General features: G+C 42.4%; 2 protein-coding genes across 25 annotated transcripts; both read left to right on the plus strand.

Moving 5' to 3' along the window:
* Positions 1-164: 164 nt before the first annotated feature.
* On the plus strand, positions 165-4,528 carry LOC6526216 (serine/arginine repetitive matrix protein 1). 3 transcript variants are annotated; one of them, XR_005560264.2, is made up of 7 exons: positions 277-292; positions 458-652; positions 732-915; positions 989-2,494; positions 3,029-3,262; positions 3,398-3,619; positions 4,028-4,528. XR_005560264.2 is itself a non-coding variant. In XM_002101989.4 (6 exons), the coding sequence occupies exons 2-6, from the start codon at positions 639-641 to the stop codon at positions 3,518-3,520; spliced, it is 2,061 nt and encodes a 686-aa protein (XP_002102025.2). In that variant the 5' UTR covers positions 277-292; positions 458-638; the 3' UTR covers positions 3,521-3,749. The 3 variants fall into 3 exon arrangements, 2 of the variants coding, with proteins under 2 accessions (XP_015046699.1, XP_002102025.2); XM_002101989.4 differs by lacking the exon at positions 4,028-4,528 and having other exon boundaries at positions 3,398-3,749; XM_015191213.2 differs by lacking the exons at positions 3,398-3,619; positions 4,028-4,528 and having other exon boundaries at positions 165-292; positions 2,864-3,122.
* LOC6526217 (inositol hexakisphosphate and diphosphoinositol-pentakisphosphate kinase) lies at positions 4,474-25,851 on the plus strand. Of its 22 annotated transcripts, XM_039371179.1 has the most exons (16): positions 5,839-5,950; positions 6,509-6,567; positions 11,462-11,894; positions 11,994-12,236; positions 13,020-13,518; positions 13,579-13,850; positions 13,905-14,085; positions 14,281-14,478; positions 15,076-16,096; positions 16,155-16,467; positions 18,854-20,890; positions 21,701-22,093; positions 23,452-23,524; positions 23,576-23,807; positions 24,006-24,579; positions 25,324-25,851. In XM_039371179.1, exons 1-16 carry the CDS (start codon positions 5,854-5,856, stop codon positions 25,674-25,676), a joined length of 6,978 nt encoding a protein of 2,325 aa, XP_039227113.1. In that variant the 5' UTR covers positions 5,839-5,853; the 3' UTR covers positions 25,677-25,851. The 22 variants fall into 22 exon arrangements, 20 of the variants coding, with proteins under 20 accessions (XP_039227143.1, XP_039227141.1, XP_039227145.1 ...); XM_039371183.1 differs by lacking the exons at positions 5,839-5,950; positions 6,509-6,567 and adding an exon at positions 4,475-5,091; XM_039371186.1 differs by lacking the exons at positions 5,839-5,950; positions 6,509-6,567 and adding an exon at positions 4,476-5,091 and having other exon boundaries at positions 13,032-13,518.
* The last annotated feature ends 855 nt before the right edge of the window (positions 25,852-26,706 follow it).

Consider the following 26,706-nt stretch of genomic DNA (forward strand, 5'->3'; position numbering starts at 1 on the left):
GATTCAACTCATTTCAATTGAGCAGCGTATAAAATATGTTGTGCTTTAATAATTTTTGGTAATCGCAGAAGATATTTACTTTCAATGAATCTTACGAAATAAACTACTTAAGGTAGAAATTCAATGACTTTGGGAATACCCCATGTATTCCAAAACACAAATCTAAATTCCTAAAACGGTTTGCTACTTAAAACTCTGAGAGTTTGTTACATTTTTACTAGAAACGCGACTTTCAAATGTGGAGGTGACAGCATGATATCGATAACTGGTGTCATGGTTGCATGGACTTCGTGTGAGTTTTGAATCGCCATTTGAAATTATATGTATTTCCCTGCATTAAATGCTTTTCAACTGGCTCTAAAACGAAAGTGCGATTTTCGAAACAAAAATTACAACCAAATTGCAGGGCTTTCACGATTTGGGGCTTAATTGTATTAATGTATTGTGCTCTCTTTAGAGGTTTACCAATTTTTGGCGGGAAGTCAAGGGCTCTAGAGTGCCATCGTCATCTCTAATGGCAACTGAAACATAGCAGACACTGAACAAATTTTAACAAAACAAAAAGGGTTTAGCTGCCCCTTGAGAAAGCTTCCCGACATTTAGACATCCCAACGAAAATTCCCAGTAGCAAAACACCAATGGATGCGACGTGGTAAGTGGACCATGGATCACGGTTGATTTCGGGCTTTTAATTGCTGCTTTTTCCCATTCTGGTGGCTTCTCCATTTCAGCAGGGCAATGGAGCAGCTGCTGGCTGCAGTTGAGCTGAGTCGTAGCCAGAGCGAGGCCACCACACCAACGGCCACGACAACCATATCGATCTGGAGCGCCCCCTCGCAAGGCAGTGGCTCCAGTTCCATGGACCCTGTCTCCTTTCGGTTCCGCTTGGACGGGCAGCCCATATTGCCACCGCTGGTGATTTAAATTCTCGGCCGGGGAGTGGCCGTAACTCAGTGTACTCAGGCGTAACCCTCTTGCTTTGTTCCAGATGACGAGCGCTAAGAGACGCGAGGTGCAGCTGGCCCGCCAGATGGCGGAAAAGCTGGAGGAGCAGTACCGCCTGACCAGACACTCGGCGGGATCCGACATGGCCAGTCGGAGAAGTCTGTCGCAGCTGCAGCAGACAGAGACCCTCATCTATGACAGCACACGGGGCCAGGCTCGGCCGCAGACTCTGGTCTTGGGCATACAGCTGCCCACCATACACGTGGATCCTCCCACGCCTCAGCCGCTTGTGCACCCAGTAGGCAACACTTCCCCAAGACGGCACAATCGCATTACCGATCGTATCCTGCAGTTCGAGCAGTCGGGTCTGGGTAAGCTGCTGCCCAAAGTTTCAGACAAGAGAATCTTGCGCACAAGTCCTGCGTTAGCCGAAGACCAGCGAAAGCAGCATCATGATACAGGGGCAAACAAGGTCGGAAGTCCAACCGCAGAACCAGCTAGTTTTCAGCGCTCGAGAAGTTTCACGCTGGAGGAGCCCTCCCAGGTTCTCGTAGAGCACATGCAGAGGGAGGCACTGGCTCTGAAGCCCAGCCAGAGTTTGGCCAACTTCCAGAGGCAGACAATCGAGTCTCAGGCCAAGCGGGTGAACCGTAGTGCTAGAAGCATCAGCAGCAACAACAGCAACAATAGTAACAATAGCAACAATAGCAACAATAGCAACTCTAGCCGCACAACGAAGACCATCGTCACTAGCACCACAGCCGCCGGTAGCAGCTGCTCCAGGCGGGATCGCGAGGTGGAGCGTATAATAGAACGGGCAATAGACGAGCACGGCGCTTTGGAAGCCAGTCGGAAGGCAGGAGTGCGTAACTATCTGCGTGGCCATCGGGAGCGGATGAATCAATTGGTCATCCACCAGGAGGAGGAACGTCGTCGCATGCAGGCCCAGTTCTATAATCAGCAGCGGCAGCTTATAGAGGAACTGTGTGCTGAAATCGATGTTACCTCGGGCACCGAAAATCCAGACGGTCTCATGTCGCAAAGCACCAGTACGGGAGACCTGCAGCGTTTCTCACCCGCGCCTACCATGTCCCCCTTTTCATATGCCACGCCGCGCAGCTACCAGGATGTGAATGACTTTCTGCCGATGGCGGAGGACATGTGCCAAATGGCGTCTCCTTCTTCCGTTCGGAAGAGGCTGTTTAGTCCGAAACTAACACAGGACTACGACTCGGAACCGCAGCCACTGGAGGAGGTCAGTGCTCCCAGCACACCGCGATTATTGCCCCTCAGGAACAGCAGCTTAACCAATAGCAAACGAAGTGGCCAAGCTGTCCGGCGACGATCGCAAACTGTTGGCAGTAGTCCCCGGAAAACGACCCCCCCTGCAGACCACGTGGTGATGAAATCACCAGCGAAGCCTGATGGTGGAGCAGGACGACCGAAGAGTTCCCCGGTGAAAAATAGCTCCACTACAGCGAAAAGGGGAAGCCCACAACCAAAAAGAGCATCACCAAAAAGCGCCTCACCGCCCAAGCGACAGGGCAATGTAAGTGTTTCAAGCGAACTTAAGCGATATTTCATTTGCTTTCTGAATCATAAAGGTTTTTATGTTTGCCATACTAATTTAGCAGCAACTCTTATTGGAATTTCTCTTTAAATCTATTTTACTTTAGGCTTTAACGACCTGATTTCAATTTCGTTTTACATATTTATTTCACTAAAGCATTCACGAAAGCATTTTCTTGTTTAGACATGGCCAGGAAATGCTTTCTAGTGTTTACATTTTCAATTGATAATAATCTAACAGCTAAATTTGTATTTTAATTCCATGTAAAGTGAAAACCTTGACCGTGTTATCTATAATATCTATGTCCTGTACTCCATTCCATTATTTCCTCTTGCCCAACATAAACAGCGCAAGAAGCCCTAACAAACCAGGTGGTCAGTTATCAGAGTGCCTTAACAAAGACTGCGAGGAAATTGAGGGACCAAACCTCCAGCACCAGTAGCTAACCGAATTACTAACCCACTCAGCAAGTGCCTTCGTTCCCTGTTTAATTTCGCCTCTGATCCCCGCCAGAAACACGTCGACCTGGAGCAGGAAGAGCGCCAGTGGGCGGCCACACGTATTAATGCAGCTGTGCGAGGATTCTTGGTCCGACGGCTTTTTGCAACCGAGCAAGTGCAGCGAATTGTCCAAACCATCAGGGACACCCTGATCTTCGTGTTGAACCTACACCTGGAAACTTGTGGACATGGCCTGGATGCAGAGGAGCCTGCAAACTTGCGCCTCAAGGCGCGCCTGCTTCAACAGGTGGGTAGCTTGCTCGTCCAGTTGTAAAAGTTGTAAAAGACGACGGAATGTGTGCTTCAGGAAAGAGTTATATGAAAGCTAGAAATGTACCTGACTACTATTTCCTTTATTTCCTTTGACTCTTTTTGCGAACAGCTCTGCTCCGCCAGTCGCACCCTGCACCTGATCTTCTTCCAGACCAGCATAAAGGACCGCATGGAAATCATCGCCCGGGATCGCAAGCGGATCAAGACCAAACTGCTCCTCAAACATCGCTGATCCGACTCGCAGTCGGAATTCGTAGGTTAGATTGCTTGATAACGGAAACGATGAACGAAGCATTCCTGTCCCATCTTGGCACATCTTAACTGTATTTAGGTATTCATCTTCCCCTTTCTTACCAAACATCTACGTTTTTATTATTTTTATTTAATATCATATTATAAAATATTTATATTTGAGCTGAAATGGAAAATTAAATGATAGGAAATATATCTTATTACTAAGAGTCGGGGCGGTGAGGAATTTTTATTTAAATTCAAGGGGTATAGTCACTAGATATAACTATTCACTAGATAAAAGTTTACTCCCTCGATTGATAAGCAATGGTAACAACAAAACATACTAGTTACTATCTTGAGAAGCTAAATGTTCCTAAGGCATTCAATAGTTTTAGTCAGAAGTTTAGTAAACTGTTTAAAAGTATTTAAGGTACATCCATTTTTGTTGAACAGCTAAACTATTTTTATTTGTTTCTAATACCTTTGATTTCTTTTTGATTTGCAGTACAGCTGATTGGCAAAAGCACGCGTGGTTTTCTATGTAGCCGAGCTTTCGAAACGGCGCACAGCTTTGTAGACGAATTCGCCTTGAAAGCTGCGGCGGAACTAGGGATGTCGTGATATTAAAAAAATATCGTATAGATATTTTTTTTATCAAAACTAAATAATGATAATATAAAAAATATCTCAAAAAAATATTGATATATATTATAATAATACGTTGTGTTTGTATAAATTTCATATATTAATGCTACCAGTACTTGGAATAATGTGATTTTAGGAAAACTCGTTGTGTTATATGTGTGTCTGTCATTAGGCTTCGTTCGTCACAGACTTCATATTTTGCAAAAACATCGTAATGCATATTCTAGAAAATATCGATATCGATATATTGATATTTTGATACATTATCAACAACCCTAGGCGGATTGCCAAAACAAATGAAAGTTTTGAAGCGAGTGGACGTGTGTTCGTGTGTTGGCTCTGAAAGAAAACAGCAAAGGCAGAAAAAGAATCAAAAGCGAGAGAAAACTAATTTTATAACCATTAATTACCATTGAGCTCCTAACCCGCCGCAACTGGCCGACTCCCCGTCCACCCTGCCACTCCCCCAGCTGCCCGCGCGCCTTCCCCGCCGACTTCTATCTTTCCGCCGGCGGTGAATTAAGCACGACTCACCAAATTGAAATAATAATAATACGAATAATAAAACCAGAGCAACAAAAAGATTTCGTAACTCGTAAATCGAAGGACAGAGAGAAAAAGAATTGTTAACGAAAAGAAAAGCGCACCCTCTTATTTTTAACACGCGGCAAAGTTGCGTGCGTATGTGTGAGAGTGAAAAATGTAAAAACAAAACGAAAATCGAAAAAAGTTTCCCAGTGTTGTTGCTTGCTTTTTGTTTTGTTTGGATAACCCGCACTAACAACAACGCACAGGATAACCATGTCCTACACCGAGTTGGAATCGGGGTACCAGGATATATCCCAGCAGCATCAGCAGCAAAATCCGCACCAAAATCAGCCGCAGCAGCGGGTCGGGTTCTACTTGGGATTACAGGATGGCAACGTATGCGCTCCACCGTTTTTACCACTAAAATCTAGCCTAACCAACTAAAACGCATAAGTTTTCTGGTTTACATAAGTGCTATATATGCGCGTATGTGCATAAATACGCAACATACATAGCATTTGTCTATACTGAAGGTCGCAATAATAGCATCGAGGGGAAATGGTCATGAAATCTTTGAGTTCCTTAAAACGGCATCCGATTTTATTATATTACATTTTATGAGTTATGTAAATCGCAAACCACGCCACGCCATTACCTTTCAATTAAAAAAATCTAAAAAATACCTAATTTAGTCGAATTTTATTTATTATATTTTCCTGACTTTTTAGCACAGACTGTTTTTTTATTAAAAAAAATCAAAGTGATTTTAATTTGAATATTATTGTTTTATTAAAAAGTCTTAAAAGTAGGAGAACGTTATGACAAAATATTCAAACCTCGTGCTATTATCAAGCTGACCTCGACTGTATATTTTTGCATGCGGGGGAGCTGACCCTGACTTTTCTTGCAGTGGTGGCTTTTTCTTTTCCTCCTCGTCTTTCTCTCCCTTCTCCTAAATTCTTGTCATTCCTGTGCTTCTTCCCAACAGCTGACTGTTCAATGTCAATGCCAAAAGCTTTTGCTCTCCTTTAGACTCTCTCTTTTACTCTTTACTCTTTTTCTAATGTGTGTGTGTGGTCTTGGAAAAAACATATGTACATAATTTACATCTGTTGTGTACCCTTTTGGCGAAAAGATAACCTAACAGTTAAAAAATAAATGGGAAACAGCATCGATAAATTCGGAGGCGGTGGGCGTGGCGCACCGGGGGGACGCCGCTGGCTGACGCACGTAAACTCCACTCCGAATCTGGGCGGTGCGTTACGTTCTACACTCGGAAAAACACAGATAATATAAGCAAACGTGCCCGAACTGTTTAAAAATAAAGTAAAGAAATTACAAAATCTTTGAGAGAGAAAAACACGAGCAACAAGGAAATCCATAATTCATAATAACTGAAATTATTTTAGCAAATACATGGAAAGTTAAATTTATGTTCGACTAAAAAAATGTAGATATAAACTGCTTTAATTTTTGCAGATATTTTGTTAGTGTGTTATTATATTCTGAATTTGATTAAAATCGTTTAATAATTATAGTTTCACTTCACGATGTTTTGTATTGCTAACTATGAAGATTCCATTGTTAATTCCATTTGACTAGGTTCAAAAATTAAATATATTGAGCCCTTAAAGAGTTTTTTTAAACAGTAAGCAGCATAATCATAATCATAATCATAACTACATTTTAAAAGGCAGTGCGATTTTCTCTCAGTGCACTGTCTATTTCTGTGCGCAGCTCCCACATTCACTTTCTGTTATCCCTTTTCTCCCGCCCATCCGCTGCTGTTCCCACCGCCCCCTCGAAAATCCAGAGACAGACGTCAGCGAATTGGAGCCCCTGGAGCCGCGCTCCTCATCGTTCTCCCATCTGGTGATTCTTCGGTCTTGCACTTGTTTTCGTTTCCGTTATGTTGCACTATTTTGCTTGCTATTTAACTGTTTTATTAAGAATCTCCTTTTTTTGGTTTCCGTTACGTTTTGATTGCTTGCCCAATGGGCGGGCACGCTAAGTTCTAATTACATTTTTGGTTTCTTGGCTGCAATAATTAATTACCCGGTTATGCCATTTGTTTACTCAATTTGTTTGCTTTTGGCTTCGGATTCCGTCTGGTATCTCGGGTACCCCCGATGTGGGCCCACTTGCATCCTCAGATTCGCAGTCCAGGTCCGACTTTCGAACGGAACGGTTTTAGAGCGGCATTTCTTTCCTCGGTTTCCCATTAAACCATTGTGTTCAGGTAAACAGAATCAAACTGCTTGGTTGCATAATAGCTTAGAGAGGCATATATTAGTAAATTCATATGGAATCCCAGAAGACACCCAACCAAAGTGAAGTTTTTCCCAAAGATTTCCCAAGATTTATAGACAGTCTTAGGGGCTGCACTTGGGCGAAACTTTATTTTTCCATTTCATACTTTTGGGTGGCTATATGGAAATTGGGAATATACATACATATGTATATATGTACAAATAGGAACTTAGGTGTCCATATATACATATGTAGGTACATATATACTAAAAAGTGACTTATCAACGAGTAAATTCTAGCTCCATTCAAGAAAAAGAATAAATATGGCTTAAATTGGAAAAAAAGGCTACTAGAGTGGGTAGATCTGTGCTTCCAAAAGGTTATTTGGCAAATCGAGAGAATTGTCATGTTAAGTATATCTAACAAAAAAAATTAAAAAATATCAAAAAACAGTTCCACCTGGCTTTTGATTCTGATCAAGGATATATGAACATATGTATACATATGTTACATACATTTCTACGAATCTAGTATACCCCTTTACTCCACAAGCTAGGGGTTAACAAAATGCTTGTGAGGTGACCATTTAAACATTTTTATACCCGTTACTCGTAGAGGAAAAGGGTATACTAGATTCGTTGAAAGGTATGTAACAGGCAGAAGGAAGCGTTTCCGACCATATAAAGTAGATATATTCTTGATCAGGATCAATAGCCGATCGAGATCTCAGGAAGCTAGAAAGTTGAGATTAGGCATACAGACTCCAGAGACATAAACGCAGCGCAAGTTTGTCGATTCATGTCCACTCTAGCGCCCACAAACCGCCAAAAACTGTCAGTATGAAAACTTCTCCTTTGCACTTCCTCCAGCTGAATAACGGGTATCATATAGTCGGGGAACTCGACTATAGCGTTTTCTTTTGTTGTTTCTAGTTTTGTACACCTGCAGATAGTTATTATTGCAAATTTCCTATTGTTATTCTGTACATCTTTTATCAGTTATTTAATATTGTATGTTTTTAAATGAATATTTTATCTTCTGTGATTAAAAGAAAATGGCAGTGAAAATTTATATACAGACGGACGGGTGTGGCCATATCGACTGACCAAGAAATAGAGTCCAACCGTCATTTTCACAGCGTTGCATGATTTTGCTTTTCTGCTTTTCTGTTACGCACTAGTATTAACTCTTTTAAACAAATAGTAAAGGCGAGCTTGAGAGTTTCATAAAAATGCAATATAAGCTGTTCGGGTTTGCCAGTTTAGAAGTGTAATTTACAGCAGTGCACTGCTCATAGGCGAAACTTAAAAAAAATACAAATAGTTCAACTCGAACGCGCCTTGAAAACCCCCCTTTTGTCAAGCCGTTTTGACGACGCGATGAATTACACCTGTATCTTTGTATTTGATCTGATTTTCATCTTTAAGTACGGGAAAACTGAGATCTCAGCAGAAAGATACATGAAGGTGATAATTGATGGGGGACACCGTTTCGAATGGCAGGGTCTATATATAGAGCAATTATTTACTCGGCCAATTGGCGCTTGGCCGGATATCTGAGGCAGATCTGTGCTTCCAGAGCCGCAGAGCCCCTATCACTGGAGGTCTTATCTGCTTCAGCGGCTGCAGTTACCGGCTACCGATTTTCGTGGCTGCTCTTTGTGTCGCTCTTGTTGTCTTTGTAGTCGCTTTCATTAACACTGGTCGATCGGCCGGACGTGTACGCTATATAAGTTGTAGTTAAGTCGTGTCGTCGACAAATGAAAGCGACGATGATAACAAGACGCCTTCAGCATGTCGAAGCAATTATACAAAGTACAAAGAGAACGCCTCTCCGTCGTTCCCCCGCTCTAGGTCTCTTCATGCACTGAAAATTATAACAAATTACTTTCATCTTATTTGCCGTAAAACGAAATTAGTTAAACCACAGAAACGCATACAGAATTTACTGAAAATGCACTGCGGGCAAATGTAACTTACGTAAATATTTTCACTTACTGCACTTTTATAGTGATAAATGTGATTCTCACATATCGATAAATATCGTTTGAAACATTGATTTGAGTCTTTGAAAAGCTTCGAGCAAATAACTGTAACTTTAATATAGTTCACATTTACTTTTGGCCAGGTTCGTATAACCTTGTTAAAAAAGCAAAGCAGATGACATTTGATCAAAAGTGAAGTGGCCAAAAGAAGTGATATTTGAGTTCACGTACGTATGAATTTGGTATATATAGTGTTGAAAGTTAGAATCAATTGGTTCGAATGATTCATTTCTTCCCAGTGTATTTCGCTATCTTGCTCTTTGTACGACCACTTCTCTTTCTGTTTTTGTCTGCGCTTTTGTCTCTGGCTGGTGAGATTCTCCCCTGAGTGAGTGGGCGCACAGACGAATTGGCGTACGCCCTGAAACAATCCGATACGATCCCCAGCGATCCCAAGCAACCCGTTTTTCAGTTCCGTTAGTGAGTTGGCCGCGTTGCACGGAACGGTCGTCATACGCTGACCTCGACGGTTGGCGATTTCAGTATTTGCTCGGGTTAGGTCATCTGGTTTTGGGGAATCCGTCGGATTGGCACGTACGGTTACCTTCCCCGAACTATCCATCAGTGTTGTCTTGCAGTGGACTGCAAGAGCGCAGCTAAATCCCGCTAATATCACAGACCACACATATAAAATGTAGATAAGCCTCAATAAACAACTTGAATGTTTATAAATAAAGTGCTCTCAACTGGTTTCTCTTAAGTGAGAACCACAAATGTTAAAGTTTTTACTTAACGTAATCTAAAACATTTCAAATACTGTAACAAGCTACCGTCCCGCGTAAATAAAAAAACTAATTATCGTTTACTTTTAAAACGCAAGATTAATAAAATTTTCCAATATATTGGGAAACAATTGGTTTGGAGTTTCAACTCAGAAAACAGCCTGATTTGGCCAGAAGCAGCTGAGTTGGCGACACAATGGAGTGGACTTGGTTCAAGGACTGGTGGCGTCTCAAGAAGCTCCGATCTCGTCACCAGCGACATAAGAAAAAACTCGAAGCAGCCGCGGCGGCCGCTGGAGCTGCGGTGACTGCAGCAGCGGTTTTACCCGGATCTGATTGTGAGGAAAGTGGTTTTAAGGATCCGCAGACCAATCGTCGCCACAGCTTGGACGCAGTGCCGTCTAATGAAACCATAGCCAGAAGACGCCGTGGTGGTCGCGATCGCCTGCGCCGGAATCGCTTGCTGCAGCGCCAGCGACGGAGTCAAAGTGCCGGAGTCCGCAGTCAACCTGGTGCAGGAAATGCACGTTATAGAAGCCAGGACGACGACGATGGGGAGTACGGACCCTTTAACGTCAGCGATTACGAGGATTACGGACCGAGTCTTGGCAGCGACGAGGAGAGTGATGATTTCTGCTACTGTGATGTCTGTATGAATGTAGGTCTCATTGGTTAGATCAATGATATTGATTGATCGGACCCTGAGTCGTTGAAAGTTTGCGAAGTCGGGATCAAATTGAGCGCTAATTGATATGTGGATATATGGATCGGGTGGCACCTGAACCACATTAGGCTTCAAATGTCTTCCTAAGTGACGGAGAGAACAATTGGATTTCAGGGACTCTCCAATACGTTGTTTGATCATTATTTATGGTCCATGTTCTAAAGGTTATCTTCCCTTAGGTAACACATTTCCAAGCCAAAACTTTCTGGCAATCAATACTTTGCTGTTGTATAAACCAACTTCCACATCCCAACAACAAAATGTAATGAATCATCTTTAAACAATTGGGCAAAAGTAAATGTAAAACTTACAATAGTTTGGTGTCTGTGATATATCTACATATATAGGTCACGAGCGCCACCTAGCGGTAGTTACATTTATAGGTTACGACTCTATTACGTTCTGAAAATCGTTATTTGTTTAACAAATCTACATAAACGAAATTAAACCTAATGCCTTCAGAGATTCTCTCTATATATATCATTATCATTTTTGACTATCGGTGTTTTACTACATGTTGACTGAATAAGTATTTACAACCAACTAAAGTTTCTATCATGTCTCTTCAGGGATTTGAAATGTGTGGGCTTGGAATGGGCGTGGCCAAAATGATTGAGTGATTTTAGAATAAGTATTTTGTATTGGGTTAGAAGGGCGTTTTCTTACCTGTTACATAATTGGCAACCAATCTAATACACCCGTTAACTACCTTTTACTTGGTCTAATAATAATGAACTGAAAAATGGTTGACTAAGTGTCACAACTCATTTCTGATAAATTTGAATAAGATTTTTTTATAATTTACATACGTTTTACTTGTGTGCTGGTCCGTTTTTTCCTTTTCAAAAACACAGTTGCGCAGTGGGAGTGGGGAAAAATGACACGTTAATAAACTTAAAAAAAAGGAAAACCCGAAAGATCCGAGAAGCGAGAATACAGACATTCCCGTTGCCTGCTGCCTGCCTACGCAAATCACCGTAAATAACTTATTTATGACCGATTTCTGTTCTGTTCTTCTGTTCAAAGGGCGACACGGACTTTGGAGACAGCAATGACGGAATGGACTCTGACACGAGCACCTCTTCCAGCAACAGCAAGCAGGTGGTCGTCGGCATTTGCGCAATGGCCAAGAAGACACAGTCAAAGCCAATGAAGGAAATCCTGACACGGCTTGGGGAGTTCGAGTTCATCAAACTGGTGACGTTCGAGGAGAACGTGATCCTGCGAGAACCTGTCCAAAATTGGCCCACCTGCGACTGCCTGGTGTCGTTTCACTCGAAGGGGTTTCCCCTAGAGAAAGCCATCGAGTATGCCCAGCTAAGGAATCCCTTTGTGCTGAATAACCTGCACATGCAGTACGATATTCAGGACAGGAGGAGGGTGTACGCCATTCTCGAGAAGGAGGGCATTGAGATTCCGCGCTATGCCGTCCTCGATCGCGATTCACCGGATCCCAAACGTGAGTACTATAAATGCATACAAAAAATTATTTATTTTTGCTACTCAGCCCAGTGTACTCAAAATTAATTGTGGCTCAACTTTAACTTCCACCCCACAGACCATGAGCTCATTGAATCCGAGGACCATGTGGAGGTAAATGGCATTACCTTTAATAAGCCGTTCGTTGAGAAGCCTGTGTCGGCGGAGGACCACAACATATACATATACTACCCGACGTCGGCGGGCGGTGGAAGTCAGCGACTTTTCCGAAAGATCGGCAGTCGGAGCAGCGTATATTCTCCGGAGTCAAGGGTGCGAAAGACAGGATCATTTATCTACGAGGACTTTATGCCCACCGATGGTATGCAATTTGCTCTCTATGCTCCCATTTTTAATGCAGCTGTAGGTACTACCTAAAACCCCTCCACTTCCGGCCCATTCTGCACAAGAAATGGATAGTATCTAGATAGCCAAACATATCTAGATACATATCCACGTATATATTTGTTTTTTAATTTATGAAATGGGTTACTAAATTGGTTTTAAATTGCATATCATGTGGACATATATACATATGTAATCGTAAAATCCTATTTTATGAATCATACGTTTATTTAAATTTTAATATTGCAATCGTAAAATCCTATTTTATGAATCATATGTTTATTTAAATTTTAATACTATTGAGTATTACATTTAATTTCTTGACTAATTTATTTAATTATTTATTTATTTAAAGCCATTTGGGTAAACTCAACACGTTATATTAAATCGATCAAACATACCGTTCAATAAGTTTAGCAATTTCCGGATTTGTGTAGAACAACCTTTTTGCAAATAAAAAACAAGTATATACCCAATATTCAATACCTTTTCCATCGCTATCCTAATCCACTATGCGCTCTGGCTGTCTGTTCTTGTTATGGCTTTGGCTAGCTCCATTCTTGTAGACCGACCCACTTAATCTAATCCTTCAACGAAGCATCGCTCATTGTGCCTTGTCCTGCGTATCGCTCCGCACGCGCGACTCATCGCCAAGCTCACAGAAATCTAGTAAATAGAGAAAAAACAAAAGAAAAACACCGAATCACACCAGTGGCCGCCAGTCGAACGCACTGAATCCAGCATCACCTTTACAACTTAGTATACTTTTCAGGCACGGATGTCAAGGTGTACACCGTGGGACCGGACTACGCCCATGCCGAAGCCCGTAAAAGTCCCGCTCTGGATGGCAAAGTAGAGCGCGACAGCGAAGGGAAAGAGATCCGCTATCCAGTGATCCTCAATCATTCCGAGAAGCTCATCTCACGAAAGGTGTGCCTGGCCTTTAAGCAAACCGTCTGTGGATTCGATTTGTTGCGAGCCAATGGAAAGAGCTATGTCTGCGATGTTAATGGGTTTAGCTTCGTTAAGAACTCGAACAAGTACTATGATGACTGCGCCAAGATACTGGGTAACATGATTCTCAGGGAGCTAACACCTACCCTGCACATCCCGTGGTCAGTGCCCTTTCAATTAGACGATCCCCCCATTGTGCCCACCACTTTCGGCAAAATGATGGAGCTGCGCTGCGTGGTGGCCGTAATTAGACATGGCGATCGCACGCCGAAACAAAAAATGAAGGTTGAGGTGCGGCATCCCAAGTGAGTACACTTCTGTTTAGTTCTTAGGAATCCATATAAAAACAAATCTCTTTTAACCAGATTTTTCGAGATCTTCGAGAAGTACGACGGCTACAAGCTGGGCCACGTTAAGCTTAAGCGCCCGAAGCAGCTTCAAGAGATCCTGGACATTGCCCGCTTCCTGCTCAGTGAGATTCACACCAAAGCGCATGCTGAGATCGAGGAAAAGGAGAGCAAGCTGGAGCAGCTGAAGAACGTTCTGGAGATGTACGGTCACTTTTCAGGCATAAACCGAAAGGTTCAAATGAAATACCAACCAAAGGGTCGTCCACGTGGCTCCAGCTCCGATGATAGTAAGTCCAGTCGAATATCCCCGAATCCGAATTCCCCGATTAATCAAACTGAAGCCAATCTAGCAGCGGATCAGCCGGTGGAGCCCTCCCTGGTTCTCATCCTTAAGTGGGGCGGCGAACTGACGCCAGCAGGCCGCATCCAGGCGGAGGAGTTGGGCCGTATTTTTCGATGCATGTATCCAGGTGGCCAGGGAAGATCGGATTACTCGGGCACCCAAGGTCTAGGTTTGCTAAGGTGAGATCACCACTAGTTTTTAACGATTATTATTCTATCTATATTAGGATGTTGGTTAAAATATTAATTCAACTTAATTCATTTATTCAAATTAATGTATTTTCTCTTTATATGTATTATAAATTTTGTTTTTTATACTTAGAACATGAGAAATCTGTGAGAAAATTGAATATATTGGGATATAATTCCTTTCAGATTGCACTCCACATTCCGGCATGACCTGAAGATCTACGCCTCAGATGAGGGTCGTGTCCAGATGACGGCTGCCGCTTTTGCCAAGGGTTTGCTGGCCTTGGAAGGAGAACTTACACCTATTCTTGTCCAGATGGTAAAAAGCGCCAATACAAATGGACTGCTGGACAATGATTGCGACTCCAGCAAGTATCAAAACTTGTAAGTTCATTTTACAAGCCTGTTTCAACCCACTCAATTGGGCTTATCACCAGCTATATGTAAACTATTGCTTTATTAAGCACATTATATCCGAAGATGACATAAATAAGTGATATAGTATTCTTATGCTGAATTGTTTACCTGGCTTTTCTAAGACTAATTACTTTGCAATCGAAATGAATAGAGGGTCCCAATTGTTTATTGTTGTATCTATACCTGGTTTACAAAATTTTAATTACATTTAGCTATAGTACATTCTACTGATTGACACGGAATCGTTTTGTAATCTTATATTATTTCGCTGTAGGCCATGGCCATAGATGCTATTCCTCATATCAGATAGTTTACGCTAGAATTGCATCTTAAGTTGGCTTTTTATAAATAAATAATACATTTTTTGTTTGCGAAAAAAAGTTGATACGCGGTTGACATTAACAAATTTGTTGTTAGAAAACTGAGATTAAGTAGGTACCGAATGTGTATACCCTTTTTTTAAACAGATATTACTTGGATTTTTTATTCATTGAATTTTTATTATTATAAAACTGTTATTTTTTATTAATTATTAATTTTGTCAAATTCGTTTCATCTCAATAGGGCTAAAGGTCGCCTTCACGAGCTTATGCAAAACGACCGAGAGTTTTCTAAGGAGGATCGCGAGCTGATTAATCCTTGCAATAGCAAATCGATCACCCAGGCGCTGGATTTTGTGAAAAATCCTGTGGACTGCTGTCACCACGTACACCTGCTTATCCGTGAGCTTCTTCACATTATTAGCATCAAAAAGGATGATCCGAAAACCAAGGACGCCATCTTATATCACGGCGAGACGTGGGACCTGATGCGCTGTCGCTGGGAAAAAATTGAGAAGGATTTTAGCACCAAATCCAAGTTGTTTGACATCTCGAAGATTCCAGATATATATGATTGCATCAAGTACGATCTGCAGCATAATCAGCACACGTTGCAATATGATCAGGCGGAGGAGTTGTATATCTACGCGAAGAACCTGGCTGATATAGTCATACCACAGGAGTATGGCCTGACGCCGCAGGAGAAACTGGCAATAGGTCAAGGTATCTGTTCACCATTACTAAGAAAGATCAAGGGTGATCTGCAGCGAAACATCGACGAAGTGGAAGACGAGTTTATGAACCGTTTGAATCCACATTACAGCCATGGTGTTGCAAGTCCCCAGAGGCATGTCCGCACAAGGCTCTACTTTACTAGCGAATCGCATGTCCACTCTCTGCTCACAGTTTTGCGTTATGGGGGCTTGCTTAATGTGGTCACAGATGAGCAGTGGCGTCGGGCTATGGACTATATTTCGATGGTATCGGAGCTCAACTATATGTCTCAGATCGTCATTATGCTCTACGAGGACCCTACCAAAGATCCAACTTCTGAGGAACGTTTCCATGTTGAACTGCACTTTAGTCCGGGTGTAAATTGCTGTGTGCAAAAGAATTTACCACCAGGTCCGGGCTTTCGGCCGCATTCGCACGGCGACAATGCCTGCAATGTAAGTATGCAATCCTCGGACGAGTCAAATCCTGCCAGGATCGAGGAGGAGAACGACTCGAACTCAGGAGAGGAGCGGGAGGGCAAAAAGCGAGGGGTGAGTTGTTACATTTGTACAAGCAGTCTATCTTATGTGTCTTTACCATTCTCTTCAGACCTCCGGCCAAAGGAGTTCGGATCGCAGTGCGGAACGCGCCTCCCCTGCCTTCGGATTTAACCGATTGGAGCTTAGGTCCAAGCAGTTCAAATCGAAACCCATCCCCATCGGAGCCCATCACACGGTCAGTGGCCATGAAGCCATGGATCTAGCTAAGCGGTTGAACGAGGAGCTGGCCTCGCAGCAGCAGCAGCAAAACCAGCAGCTTCGACCAATCAGTCCGGATATCAGGGCAGTGAGTCCTGACTGCGAGCCACGCTCCCGGAGTTTTGAGCAGCGTCCCACGTCTGGCGTCTGTGCCAAAGAACCGGGTATGTATGTTTGGGCAGGGCCTGACGGTCGATCGAGCAAAGCTTGCCGCCGCCGCCGCCTTCGCAGCCGCCTTTTCTTCAGGGTGGGGAATTCACAACCCACCTTCTTCCAGCTTCCCAAAAAATTGCGCGTTCCTCTTTTGTCTAACACATCTCACAATCACCCGATTGGCTATTCCCAGTTTTAGACTAATCCGCTCTGATTCGGTTTGGTTTTTCCTACTTAAACATTGTTTTCCAAAACAATTTGGCAGAGGAGCTATTCGTCTAACGAATAATGATGATTGCAACAATTTATATTATATCGGACTTATATTCACAGAATGGGTAAAAAGTGTGCTCGTTTCCGAACTAGTTTTCTCTATATTTTGGTTACAACGCTGGCTTTAGTGATCTTTGAGAACAAAGTTCTGTAGGTAAGGCAAGTTTGTTAAATACTTAAAGTAGACGAATCCCTCTGCCAGATTTTTCAGCCTTCGGCTGCTCCGAAGTACATCCTCTTATGTAAAATGTGTATAACTTCGTGTCTTCTTTTATGGTTTCTAAGATACATTTTTTGTGGGGTTTCTGCATGCCGTTCCTTTGTTTTCTGTTTTCACGTCTCCCGTCCGCACAGCCAGCAAACACCACTGGGACATCCCCAAGAAAACACTAAAAAGAAAAAGGAAATGCCCCGCCCTCCCAAATATCCAGAAATCGCTTAAATTTTGTTTCATACCCTTCCATCCAAGATATTTAAACGAGTTTTACTCCTATTTTAATTTTTATATATACATATATATATGAATAGATAATATATACCCTTTAGCTAGATTTCTCTATTTCGAATGGTAAACGAATAATATTCAGTTGTGACTTTACATCATATTCACTATTGTTCAAGAACAACTTTTAAAGAATTTTCATCTCTACCTCTCTTGAGCTGTGCCCAACATTTTTCGGTTTTCATTTTTTCTGTTGTATAGAAATCGAAATAACACACACACACACACACATGGGACACATCAAACACGCATTTTTCGTTATATATACGTATATATTTCGATCTTATCAAATGAAAAAGAAACAAACAAACGTGTTTTCGAGAAAAACTGAAAATCTATAAGCATCTGGCCGCGGAATCCCGTGTACTTGGCAATGCTGGTCACATCGTCTCAGTCACAACAAAACGCACATACAGCCACTCGAGCCACGCCCCCACACACCTGCCACTCATTTATAAAGGGGCAGCTGAACACCCGGATAGATTTGCGCCCCCAAAGAAGTTTTTGAGGGCATTTTAGAAATCTATGCTGGTGTCCAGCTGCCTACGGTCACACAATGTTCAATCCCATTTTTGGCTCCTCTTAGTTTCTCTATCTCTATACATATACATATATCTGCCTGTTTTGTCTGCCTCTATCTGTCCTGTCTATCTATCTCTGTTTTTCTCTCCGTGCATGAAAAGCAAGAATTTGAAAATACGGAAAAAGAGAAAAATTGTGCTTGGTTTTGCGGAGTTTTCTTGTCTGTGTCTGTTCGTTGCTCGTTGTCGTTGTTTGCAGATCCAGACCCCTTCCCTCCCATCCACGACGACCCCCACAACCACATGGAAACACACAAAGTACAGACCACCACTGACTCCACCACAGGACCTAACCGGACTCAAAAACGCACTTACTTTCCGAAGCTTAAGTTTTCCATTTGCAATTTGTATACACTACTAATAGCTTCTACTAAGGGCCTTTACCTGCGCAGCTTCCAAGTTTGCCAGCTTCCAATGTACTTGAATGCTCTTGTGGGGTCTACAAGATTTTTAAAAAATTTTTAGAACGCGTGGTAAAATGCGCTGTTTAAATGTATTTCATAGGCTAACACTAAAGCTAACTATAGCTTTAAGGCACTGTTAGGCTAACGTTATCCTTAGTAAGGAAAAATGTATTGCTGGGATAGCAAAGTTTAAATGTAAATAAGAGCACAAGTGAAAGATGCGGTCTTATATATGTGAAATGATTTCATTTTAAATTTTAATTACTTTTAATTTGCTAAGTTCATAAGTCTTACGATTCTTGCAAGAGTATTTTCCATTCGGCTTGCCGATTTTATTGCCTTTCCATATCTTCTCCTTTTGGTTTACAATTTGTTTTCCCTGGTTTTTTCTATCCCCGTGTTTTTACAAACCTTTCTTTTTTACAAACTGTGCGCGATCTGCGTCGTTTTGATTATCTCGGCTAATGAGTTTTCTATTTGTACACAACATTACATACACAACGCACCGACACTCCAAATCTCGAATATATCACTGTAAACTTGGCTGACTTTGGACCGAAAACCCAAACCCATAATCATGCCAAACTAATTACCCTTCATTTTTTGCTCTTGGACTGAATTTTGCTTTTATATTTAGTAGTTGCTTTCCCTGATGTCGGGGAAATTTCCCAGGATCCTAATCTTAATTATGAGGATAGTTCTCGGACTCGTACTTCTGAATTCGGGGAGATTCCTCATGCTCGAGTGGGCGCTGCCAGTAACTCGGATGGAGGAGCTCATCCGAAAGCGCATCTTCGCACGGCCTTTCAGATTCGTGTTACGAATAGTCTGTCCTTCTTTAAAATTGACTCTTCGACAAACGAGCTGCCTTTGTCGGACATAGATTTTTCGCTGCATCCAGCTACTCCCCAATGCGGTCCCTCGTCGCACAAACGCCTTCACGTGTTGACCATGCGGCGGATGGAGAGTTGCGACGATGGCGAAGATCTCGAGCAGCTCCGACATCTGCCACAGATCTCGCCAATGGCTACCAATGAGCGACCCTTAAGTTCCTGCAATTGCAGTAGCTCAGCGGCCCAGACGCACTCGCACTCAAAAAGTCTAATGGACTTGGCACAATTGGTGGTGGTGTCTTCCCCGCAAGAAACTGCCCAGAATCAGGAGCAAGGTTGTGACCCGTCAACGGCGGCGGATATGAGTGTCAGTAGTTTCGATGATGACTTTCAGTTGTCCAGCTCAGCACCGGCTATCCTGATGAGCGCAGACTTCGGTCAAAGGCCCGTGGTGGCGTCTCCTTCGCCAATGGTGCATGCCACCACTTCGCCCACTGCCTCTACTTTACGGCTCTGCCAAGACATGGACAAGGTTTCGGCTTCTGTTTCGTCCTCTGCTCAACGCAAGGCCACTAGTAGCTCCTGTGGTCAGCTGTCCATGGCAGCTTCTGCTCCTGTTGTGACGGAAAATCCATTTCGCTTCACTGTTTCATCCGTGGGTTCTGCAGCTTCCAATAGCGCCTGTTTTGTAAGCAGCTTCGAGCCCATAAAAGAGCAGGTCACGTCTATAATGGAGATAGATCCAAAAGCCCTGCAGCCAGCTCCTCAAGTAGTATATAATCTGCCCACTGTGCTCATTACGGGAACAGCAAGTAGTACAGAATTGAGCAGCACCAGAAATTGCAATATAACGACTGTAACGAACGCAGATTCTGCAATGCTTACACCGATAGAAACCGAAATAAATTCAGAAATAGGTATATTAAACGAGATAGGAATAGAGACAATAGGGATTACAACCACACATACTCCCTGCAGTAATGCAACAGTAACCCGAACTGATACAAAAACAGCTATAACAACAGATCCAACCACGGTTACAGCAACAGAGACAGCAGAAGATACACCAATGGATATACAAACAAATATAAGTATTGGAAAATGTACACCAGGGCCTACACCAACAGTTACTACTACTACCGATATTACAAAAGGTATACGAGACTTCGCACCCACAGCCACCCAAACATTCCCAACAACATTTACACCATCCACCACCACAACAACTGGAGCAGCAGCAGCTTTGTTTGATAATACAGCAACAATGTCTTCTAATCGACCATTTACTAACCAATTCCAATCGATCGATCCCACTTCAAACGACGCACCACACCAACATCATGTACATCAACATCAACATCAACACCAACATCAACACCAACATCAACACCAACATCAACACCAACACCAACACCAAACCCAACACCAACACCAACACAAACATCAACATCAACACCAAAATCATAAAAACTCCACAACATCCATCGATCAACAACAACGAAATTCACGCACCGTCAATAACACACTGAACGAAAACCACACCACCGCCACAATTACAAACAACACTACCACGACCCCTTCTTGTTGTACCAATACCATCGCCACAGATAGCCAAGTCTCGGTGTCGGTCTCGGCATCGGTGTCATCGGCCAACTCGTCCACCTCGTCGCGTCGCCAAAGACACAGTATTGCCGGCCAGATGTCCTATATGAAAATGTTGGGTTTCGGTGGTTTTAGCAAAAAGATGGCCACCAGCGCAAATAGCCTTTTCAGCACCGCCGTCATCAGCGGCAGCTCGTCCGCTCCTAATCTTCGCGACATGATACCGGTCTCCTCATCCGGTGAGTACACCACATACATGGTATGATAAGATGTGATTGGCAGGGAGAAAGTCTTCTACGTTAATAAAGTAATATTTTTCTACTACAGACAACACTCATGTTATGGGTGTTTAGACATTACTTCTACCTTTTTATTTGACCGTGACATAAGATGTATGAATAGAGCTGCATTTACTTTTGGTAACAAGTAAAGATGGTGGCCATTAAGGCGCATCATTTGTACACCTCTTAGTATCTTTTTATGGAAATTAGCTTCGCAGTTTTTTGCCTCCTATAGCCATCCAAATAAATGGCACAATCATAAAATAGGGCGATTAGCGTTTAAACCGAACACGCTTGGAAATTCTGCTCATCACTCGGATGGGAGGAATAGATTTTTCAAGTTTTTCCGGAAAAAAACAACGACAAAATAACTTAGGAACCTTACTTTACTTACATCAAAAGGTATTATCATCAACGCCGTGTGCTTTTGGTATTCCGAAAAATCAAAAATAAATGAAAATATTTGTGGGTTACCCAAAAAGGAGCACCGAAAAGTATATTAACAGTGTATTGGCACACGTAAGCCAAAAATGTGTTGTGTTTAACTAGAAATTCGTAGTTTCTAAAAAGATGTATATTGTAGGAAAAGAACTTCTGTAAAATGTAGACCTGTTACTTAACGATTTTGAATTTCTTTAATTACTTATTGTGTACCTCGCTATGATATACATTAATTTTACGATCTGTTCTAAGGTTGTGTACTCCTTCAAACATTTAAATATAAATATCTCAAATTCGTTGCGTGAATATAACAACTTTTTTCTGTAGGATTTGGCGATGTACCACCAATCCGCCCGCTTGAGACACTGCACAACGCCCTTTCGCTGCGCAAGCTGGACTGCTTCTTGCAGGACATGATCCTGGCGCAGATCTTTAAGACGCCGACTGGGTCTCCGCCCCGGGGTTTCTCTAAGAACACCTTGCCAGCGGTCTCCTCGATGACTCTAACCGCCCCAAATCAGGCGGAGGCGATCGGCCACGAGCCGCAAATTGGTAGACAACCGCCGATATCAACGACCGTAACGACCACATTTGACCGGCGTGGCAGCGAGTCCGGATCCACAGCGAATGCCCATCTGCGACTTCTCTCGGAGAGCCAGTGCCCTAATCTGGACGATAGCAACGCCGAAGTGCGGGAACCGCTGGCGGGAAAGATGGAGCGTAAGTGCCGAAAAAAGTCCCTGATCGAGTGGCAGTGCTGAACGGCCTAAGATCTCTTTCTTTTTTATATACCATACAATCCCTACGCTTTTCAAGCCTACCAAATTTGTTGTTTTTTGTTCAAAATTGTAAGAGCTTACAAGTTTTATCAAATAATATTCTTGCACTGATGTTATGAAAATTTAAAATTATCTATGCTCACTGTCTCTCCGCTGAATTGTTGTGAATAAAATGTCTGTTTTAAGCACTTTTTTTATTTTAATATAAAATGCCAAATAAGGCTTAGGAACAAATGTGTTAATAATTTTTTAAGGAATGACAAATGACATTATTTTCTATGCAGACATTTTAGTTTTACTTAAATAAAAGACAAAATTGTACATGACAAAAATACTTTTTTGTTTTAGAACAAAGTTAGGAAAACTGCGAATCAAATAAAATTATTTTTATTTACTTACAATTTATTCATTTATATTTTACTTTCGTTTGCAGAAACTCCAACAGAGCCCAGCATTTAAAACAAATGCAGCTATCACTTTCTTTTACCAGTTTGTGTATAATTATAACCAATGTAATTTGATATTTATGGATATATGTATGTATGGATATGCATGAAAACTGTGTATTAAATTCCTATAGTTTTTAAGTCGTTTGTTCAGAATTGGAATAAATATTGCTAGAAGTACTCCAATATAAGTCTGTTTTCACAATTTCCTTCTTTCTTGTACACACTAAGTTTTAAAGTACTAACTTTTGTTTTTGAAGTGTTATTGGTCTATTTCGCTTCTCTCTTTTTGCATGTGTCTATTTCTAAATATTGTACTTTTTCCTTTGTCTGTTTTAAGATTTGAAAATATTTTATGGAGATAAATTGGGCGTCTAGAAAAAACACTTAAAGAAATGGGATCATTAATAAAATGGAATCAAAGTTCATGCTTCTTTACTTTGTAAAGAAGGTCTACAAATTCAGGGGAAGTAATAGTGCGAATAAGTATAGTTTCGTTGTTTGTAAACCTCATCTATTCAAGAGACTGAATCTTATAGATCCGAAAATTCTACTAGAATGCGTGTTTAAATTCATTAGAATCGTGCGAAAAGTTTAACATTTTAAACTATAACACATTACCAATATAAGATGTATAACATCCAACTGCTTAATATTTTGATTTAATATTGTGATTATATTTTTGTTTTTGTATAGTAATTACGCTAAAAATTTCTTAGTTGCCAATTGGTTTAAAGACTTCTGTTGATGCGTCATCTTATTCTCGCTCGTTTCCTTACCTCCCTGTCATATGTAATTATTTAACTAACATCTTAACCCCTTGATCTCGAACCACACATCCTTAAACAAAAAGTTTGGCAGCGAGACAGTCTGAAGGCAGCCGAGGAGGAGGAAGTAACACTACCCGAATTGGAAACAAAGCCCAGGTAACAATTAAGTTTGTTAAAATTTATTTATCAAATTTACAATTCTATCAGCTTGGACCTTACCATGGAAATTATGGAGCAAGGTGCCGCGGGTCCCGCCTCCTTTCAGCCGATGAATCGGGACAGCCTGGAGTCCGGCGAGGGAACGATGGGCGACGGAGTCTTTCTGAGTGTTTGCGAGAAACAGGGCAGCGGGAGCACCTGCATCACACCGGTTAGTTTTGGCATGGATCTGGACCTGAGCATGGTGGCTAACAAGGGCTCCATTACGCTGTCCATGGAAGTGAGTGGAGATTTTTCCGATCATTTTATAGGTTACCTATTTTAACCACACACACGTTAAGAAAATAGTAAAACGAATACTTTATTTATTGCATTCCTTTTGATTTTGAAATTTAGAAGCCTACAAATTCTAGCATATTTCTTATCAGTTAAAATTCCCACTCCTAATTCACGTTTCCTTCTCTCGTGTTTCTCCAAGGGGTTCGAAGATGATGAAGATGCCACTTTGTCGGCGGCCACAACACCTTCGCTTCCCGCCGACGAGCCACGACTCGAGAGTTGCTACTGTTGCCCCAGCCATTCAGAGGGTCCCCCGGAGGTCTCCAGCGACGATCCACGATTTGGCTTTGCGCTGTCCGTTCGAGTCACCCAAGTTTCGCCAGAGCATGCGCGACCAGTGCGCCGTGCCCATGATCCCGTCTCTCCAAGGATCCAGAAACAGATTTGCTTGTTCGAGGGAAACGCGGCTCCAGCAACGTGTCAGGAGAAGACCGAGTCAAGCGGGTCGGTTGGGGGCGGAGCAATTCTGCACGCGTCCATCAACTTGCCGGCGGCGGGACCGCTTCATCTGCGCCAGGATGCTCGGCTGCGCAAGTTCGAGAATCTCACGCAGTCCACATCGAACTCGAACTTTCCCTTCGAAAGCAACACCCTTAAGCGTGTGCCCATGCAGACCACCAATGACTACGACAACGTGAGCCACACCCAGAGCTGCATAAACCTCAAAAGTGGTAGCAGTGGAGTCCTCGGGGGATCGCCGCAGCGTCAGAGAGGTGGTGCCAATAATAGGCAACTTTTGACTCATATAAACCAAGCCAAATACCTCTTATAAATGTAAAAAGGTGGTGTCATTTTGATACGAAAAACAATGCTGAAATAAGAACCCTTTTGACAGTAACGTGATCTATTCAAATGTACAACCTTTTTGTTGGCCCATTTTATAGCGTAACTTTTGTATGTTAAAAGATTGCCAATTCTTCACCATTTTATCTAGCTAAGAGGTATTTTAAGTTCAACTGAATCTTTTTCATGAGACTACCAACCGATATTGATTTTCATATGTAGGAAGCATTTTTAAACCGGTATGGTAAGAAAGCATAAAAAGTATTATATTATAAAAGTGTATTAATAGTCTCTTGTGAAGATTTTATTTAATGGAACTTAATCTTTAACGATATCTTACGGTTATTCTTAATCTTTTCCATATACATAGTGCTTTTGCTTGTTATTATCACATAAGTATTAAGTAGTTGTTGTGCCGACTATAATTTCTATTCAAGACTTTCCTTTATTGCGGGTTGTTTACAAGGCGGTTTTTAATATAGAATAAGTAAAAAAAGGTTAAATGAGCTTTAGGACAATGTGATATCGTAAAAGTCTGAATCCCTTAGCGGTCAACGCATTTCAACTGATATAATTTAGCAATACTTTCAAGAATTAATACGCTCCAGGAGTCCTTTAATTATACTATAATAACCTATACTTCGTAAATTTAAATGTAAACGTATGTTCTGCAGGATCCGATGGAGGAGGCGCAGGTGCAAGTGGAGTCCCGGCAGAGCGGGAGCCACCGCGTGTCCATTACGGACGGATGATGAACACATGCTGCTCCGCCTCGGCCTCGCCGTCCCCCTCGCCGTCTCCTTCGCCGGGAGCGCTGATTGTCAAGGAGCGGTTCATCGAACCGCCCAAGCGGGGCGTTGTGCGCGGATACCATTGCAAAACGCAATCCATGGACGCCGACTTCCTGTTCAACGAGTTTCTGCTGCTGCCGGCCTTGGCGCCCGCCAAGCTATCCTTTGATAGTTCCGATATCGATCAGGCCAGCGATGACGACGCTCCGAGCAACTCAAAGCCAAGGCACGCCTAAATTTCAATCGAACTTCAGATCCTAAAAGCACTCGCTTCTTTGAGCCGCGCTCATGTAAAACTCGAGTTATCGCATAGATTAACTCGCTTACGGACTCTTTACTCTTAATCAAACTGTTTGTTGTTGTTGGGCCAAGAAAATACAAATAAAAGGCTTATCTCTATTTTTGTCCATAGGAAAATTGTTTTAATGCAAAATCCGTATCCGAATGTCTCTCCATTTCCAATTTCCGGTGCTGCAAATAACTCAGTAGTAGTTCTGCAGTTATTCAGCACTCTCTGCAACATCTTGCATGCGAAGCGATGCGAGCCATAACTCAGAGTCATGCCCCGAAAACGCCCTCATCCGAAGGCCCACACTTTCAGTGGGTGCCACATAAAAGCCAAATGTATGTATATCTTATGCCAACGTGCTTGCCATACGCAATGCGCAATTTAGAATTCGCAATGACACACCGAATGTGGATCGAGGTTGACAAGTGAAACCGCTGGCCAAACCGCGTCGCCATATCCGTAGAACATGTGGGTCATTGACAGCCAGCCAATCGCACTTTCACTTGGCCCGCGCATTAGCATGGCATCATCGCATCCATCTACAGCTGCAGGCCATCACCATCACCCATCGGCCATCAGCAATCAGCCATCAGCCCGGCTTCATCGACTTCATTACCATCATCATTGTTAGCGTCCCATAGGCGGGCGATTGTTGTCGCTCGTTGAGTAATCCGCATCTTCATCGGATGGTCAGAGCTTCAGAGCTGGCTTCTTAGCTGATATGAGCTGATATAATATGCCAACAAGAAAAGAAGTCGTTTCGAATGTTTGGAATAGAGAAATAAAGCACCACCAGTGGGGCCGCCAGCATTTGTTTACATCACAACAAATAATAAGCATATATAGAACACATAATAGCAAGTTCAATTAAAGTTTAACCAGCATTGTTAAAAGTTCCTGCCACTTTCTATTTGAAATATTGGAGTACGATCGAGTTCTTCCCCTTCTACTTAGGCTCGAATATTTCTTCATGGCTA

The sequence above is a fragment of the Drosophila yakuba genome, chromosome X (assembly GCF_016746365.2).
Source record: "Drosophila yakuba strain Tai18E2 chromosome X, Prin_Dyak_Tai18E2_2.1, whole genome shotgun sequence".
Taxonomy (NCBI): domain Eukaryota; kingdom Metazoa; phylum Arthropoda; class Insecta; order Diptera; family Drosophilidae; genus Drosophila; species Drosophila yakuba.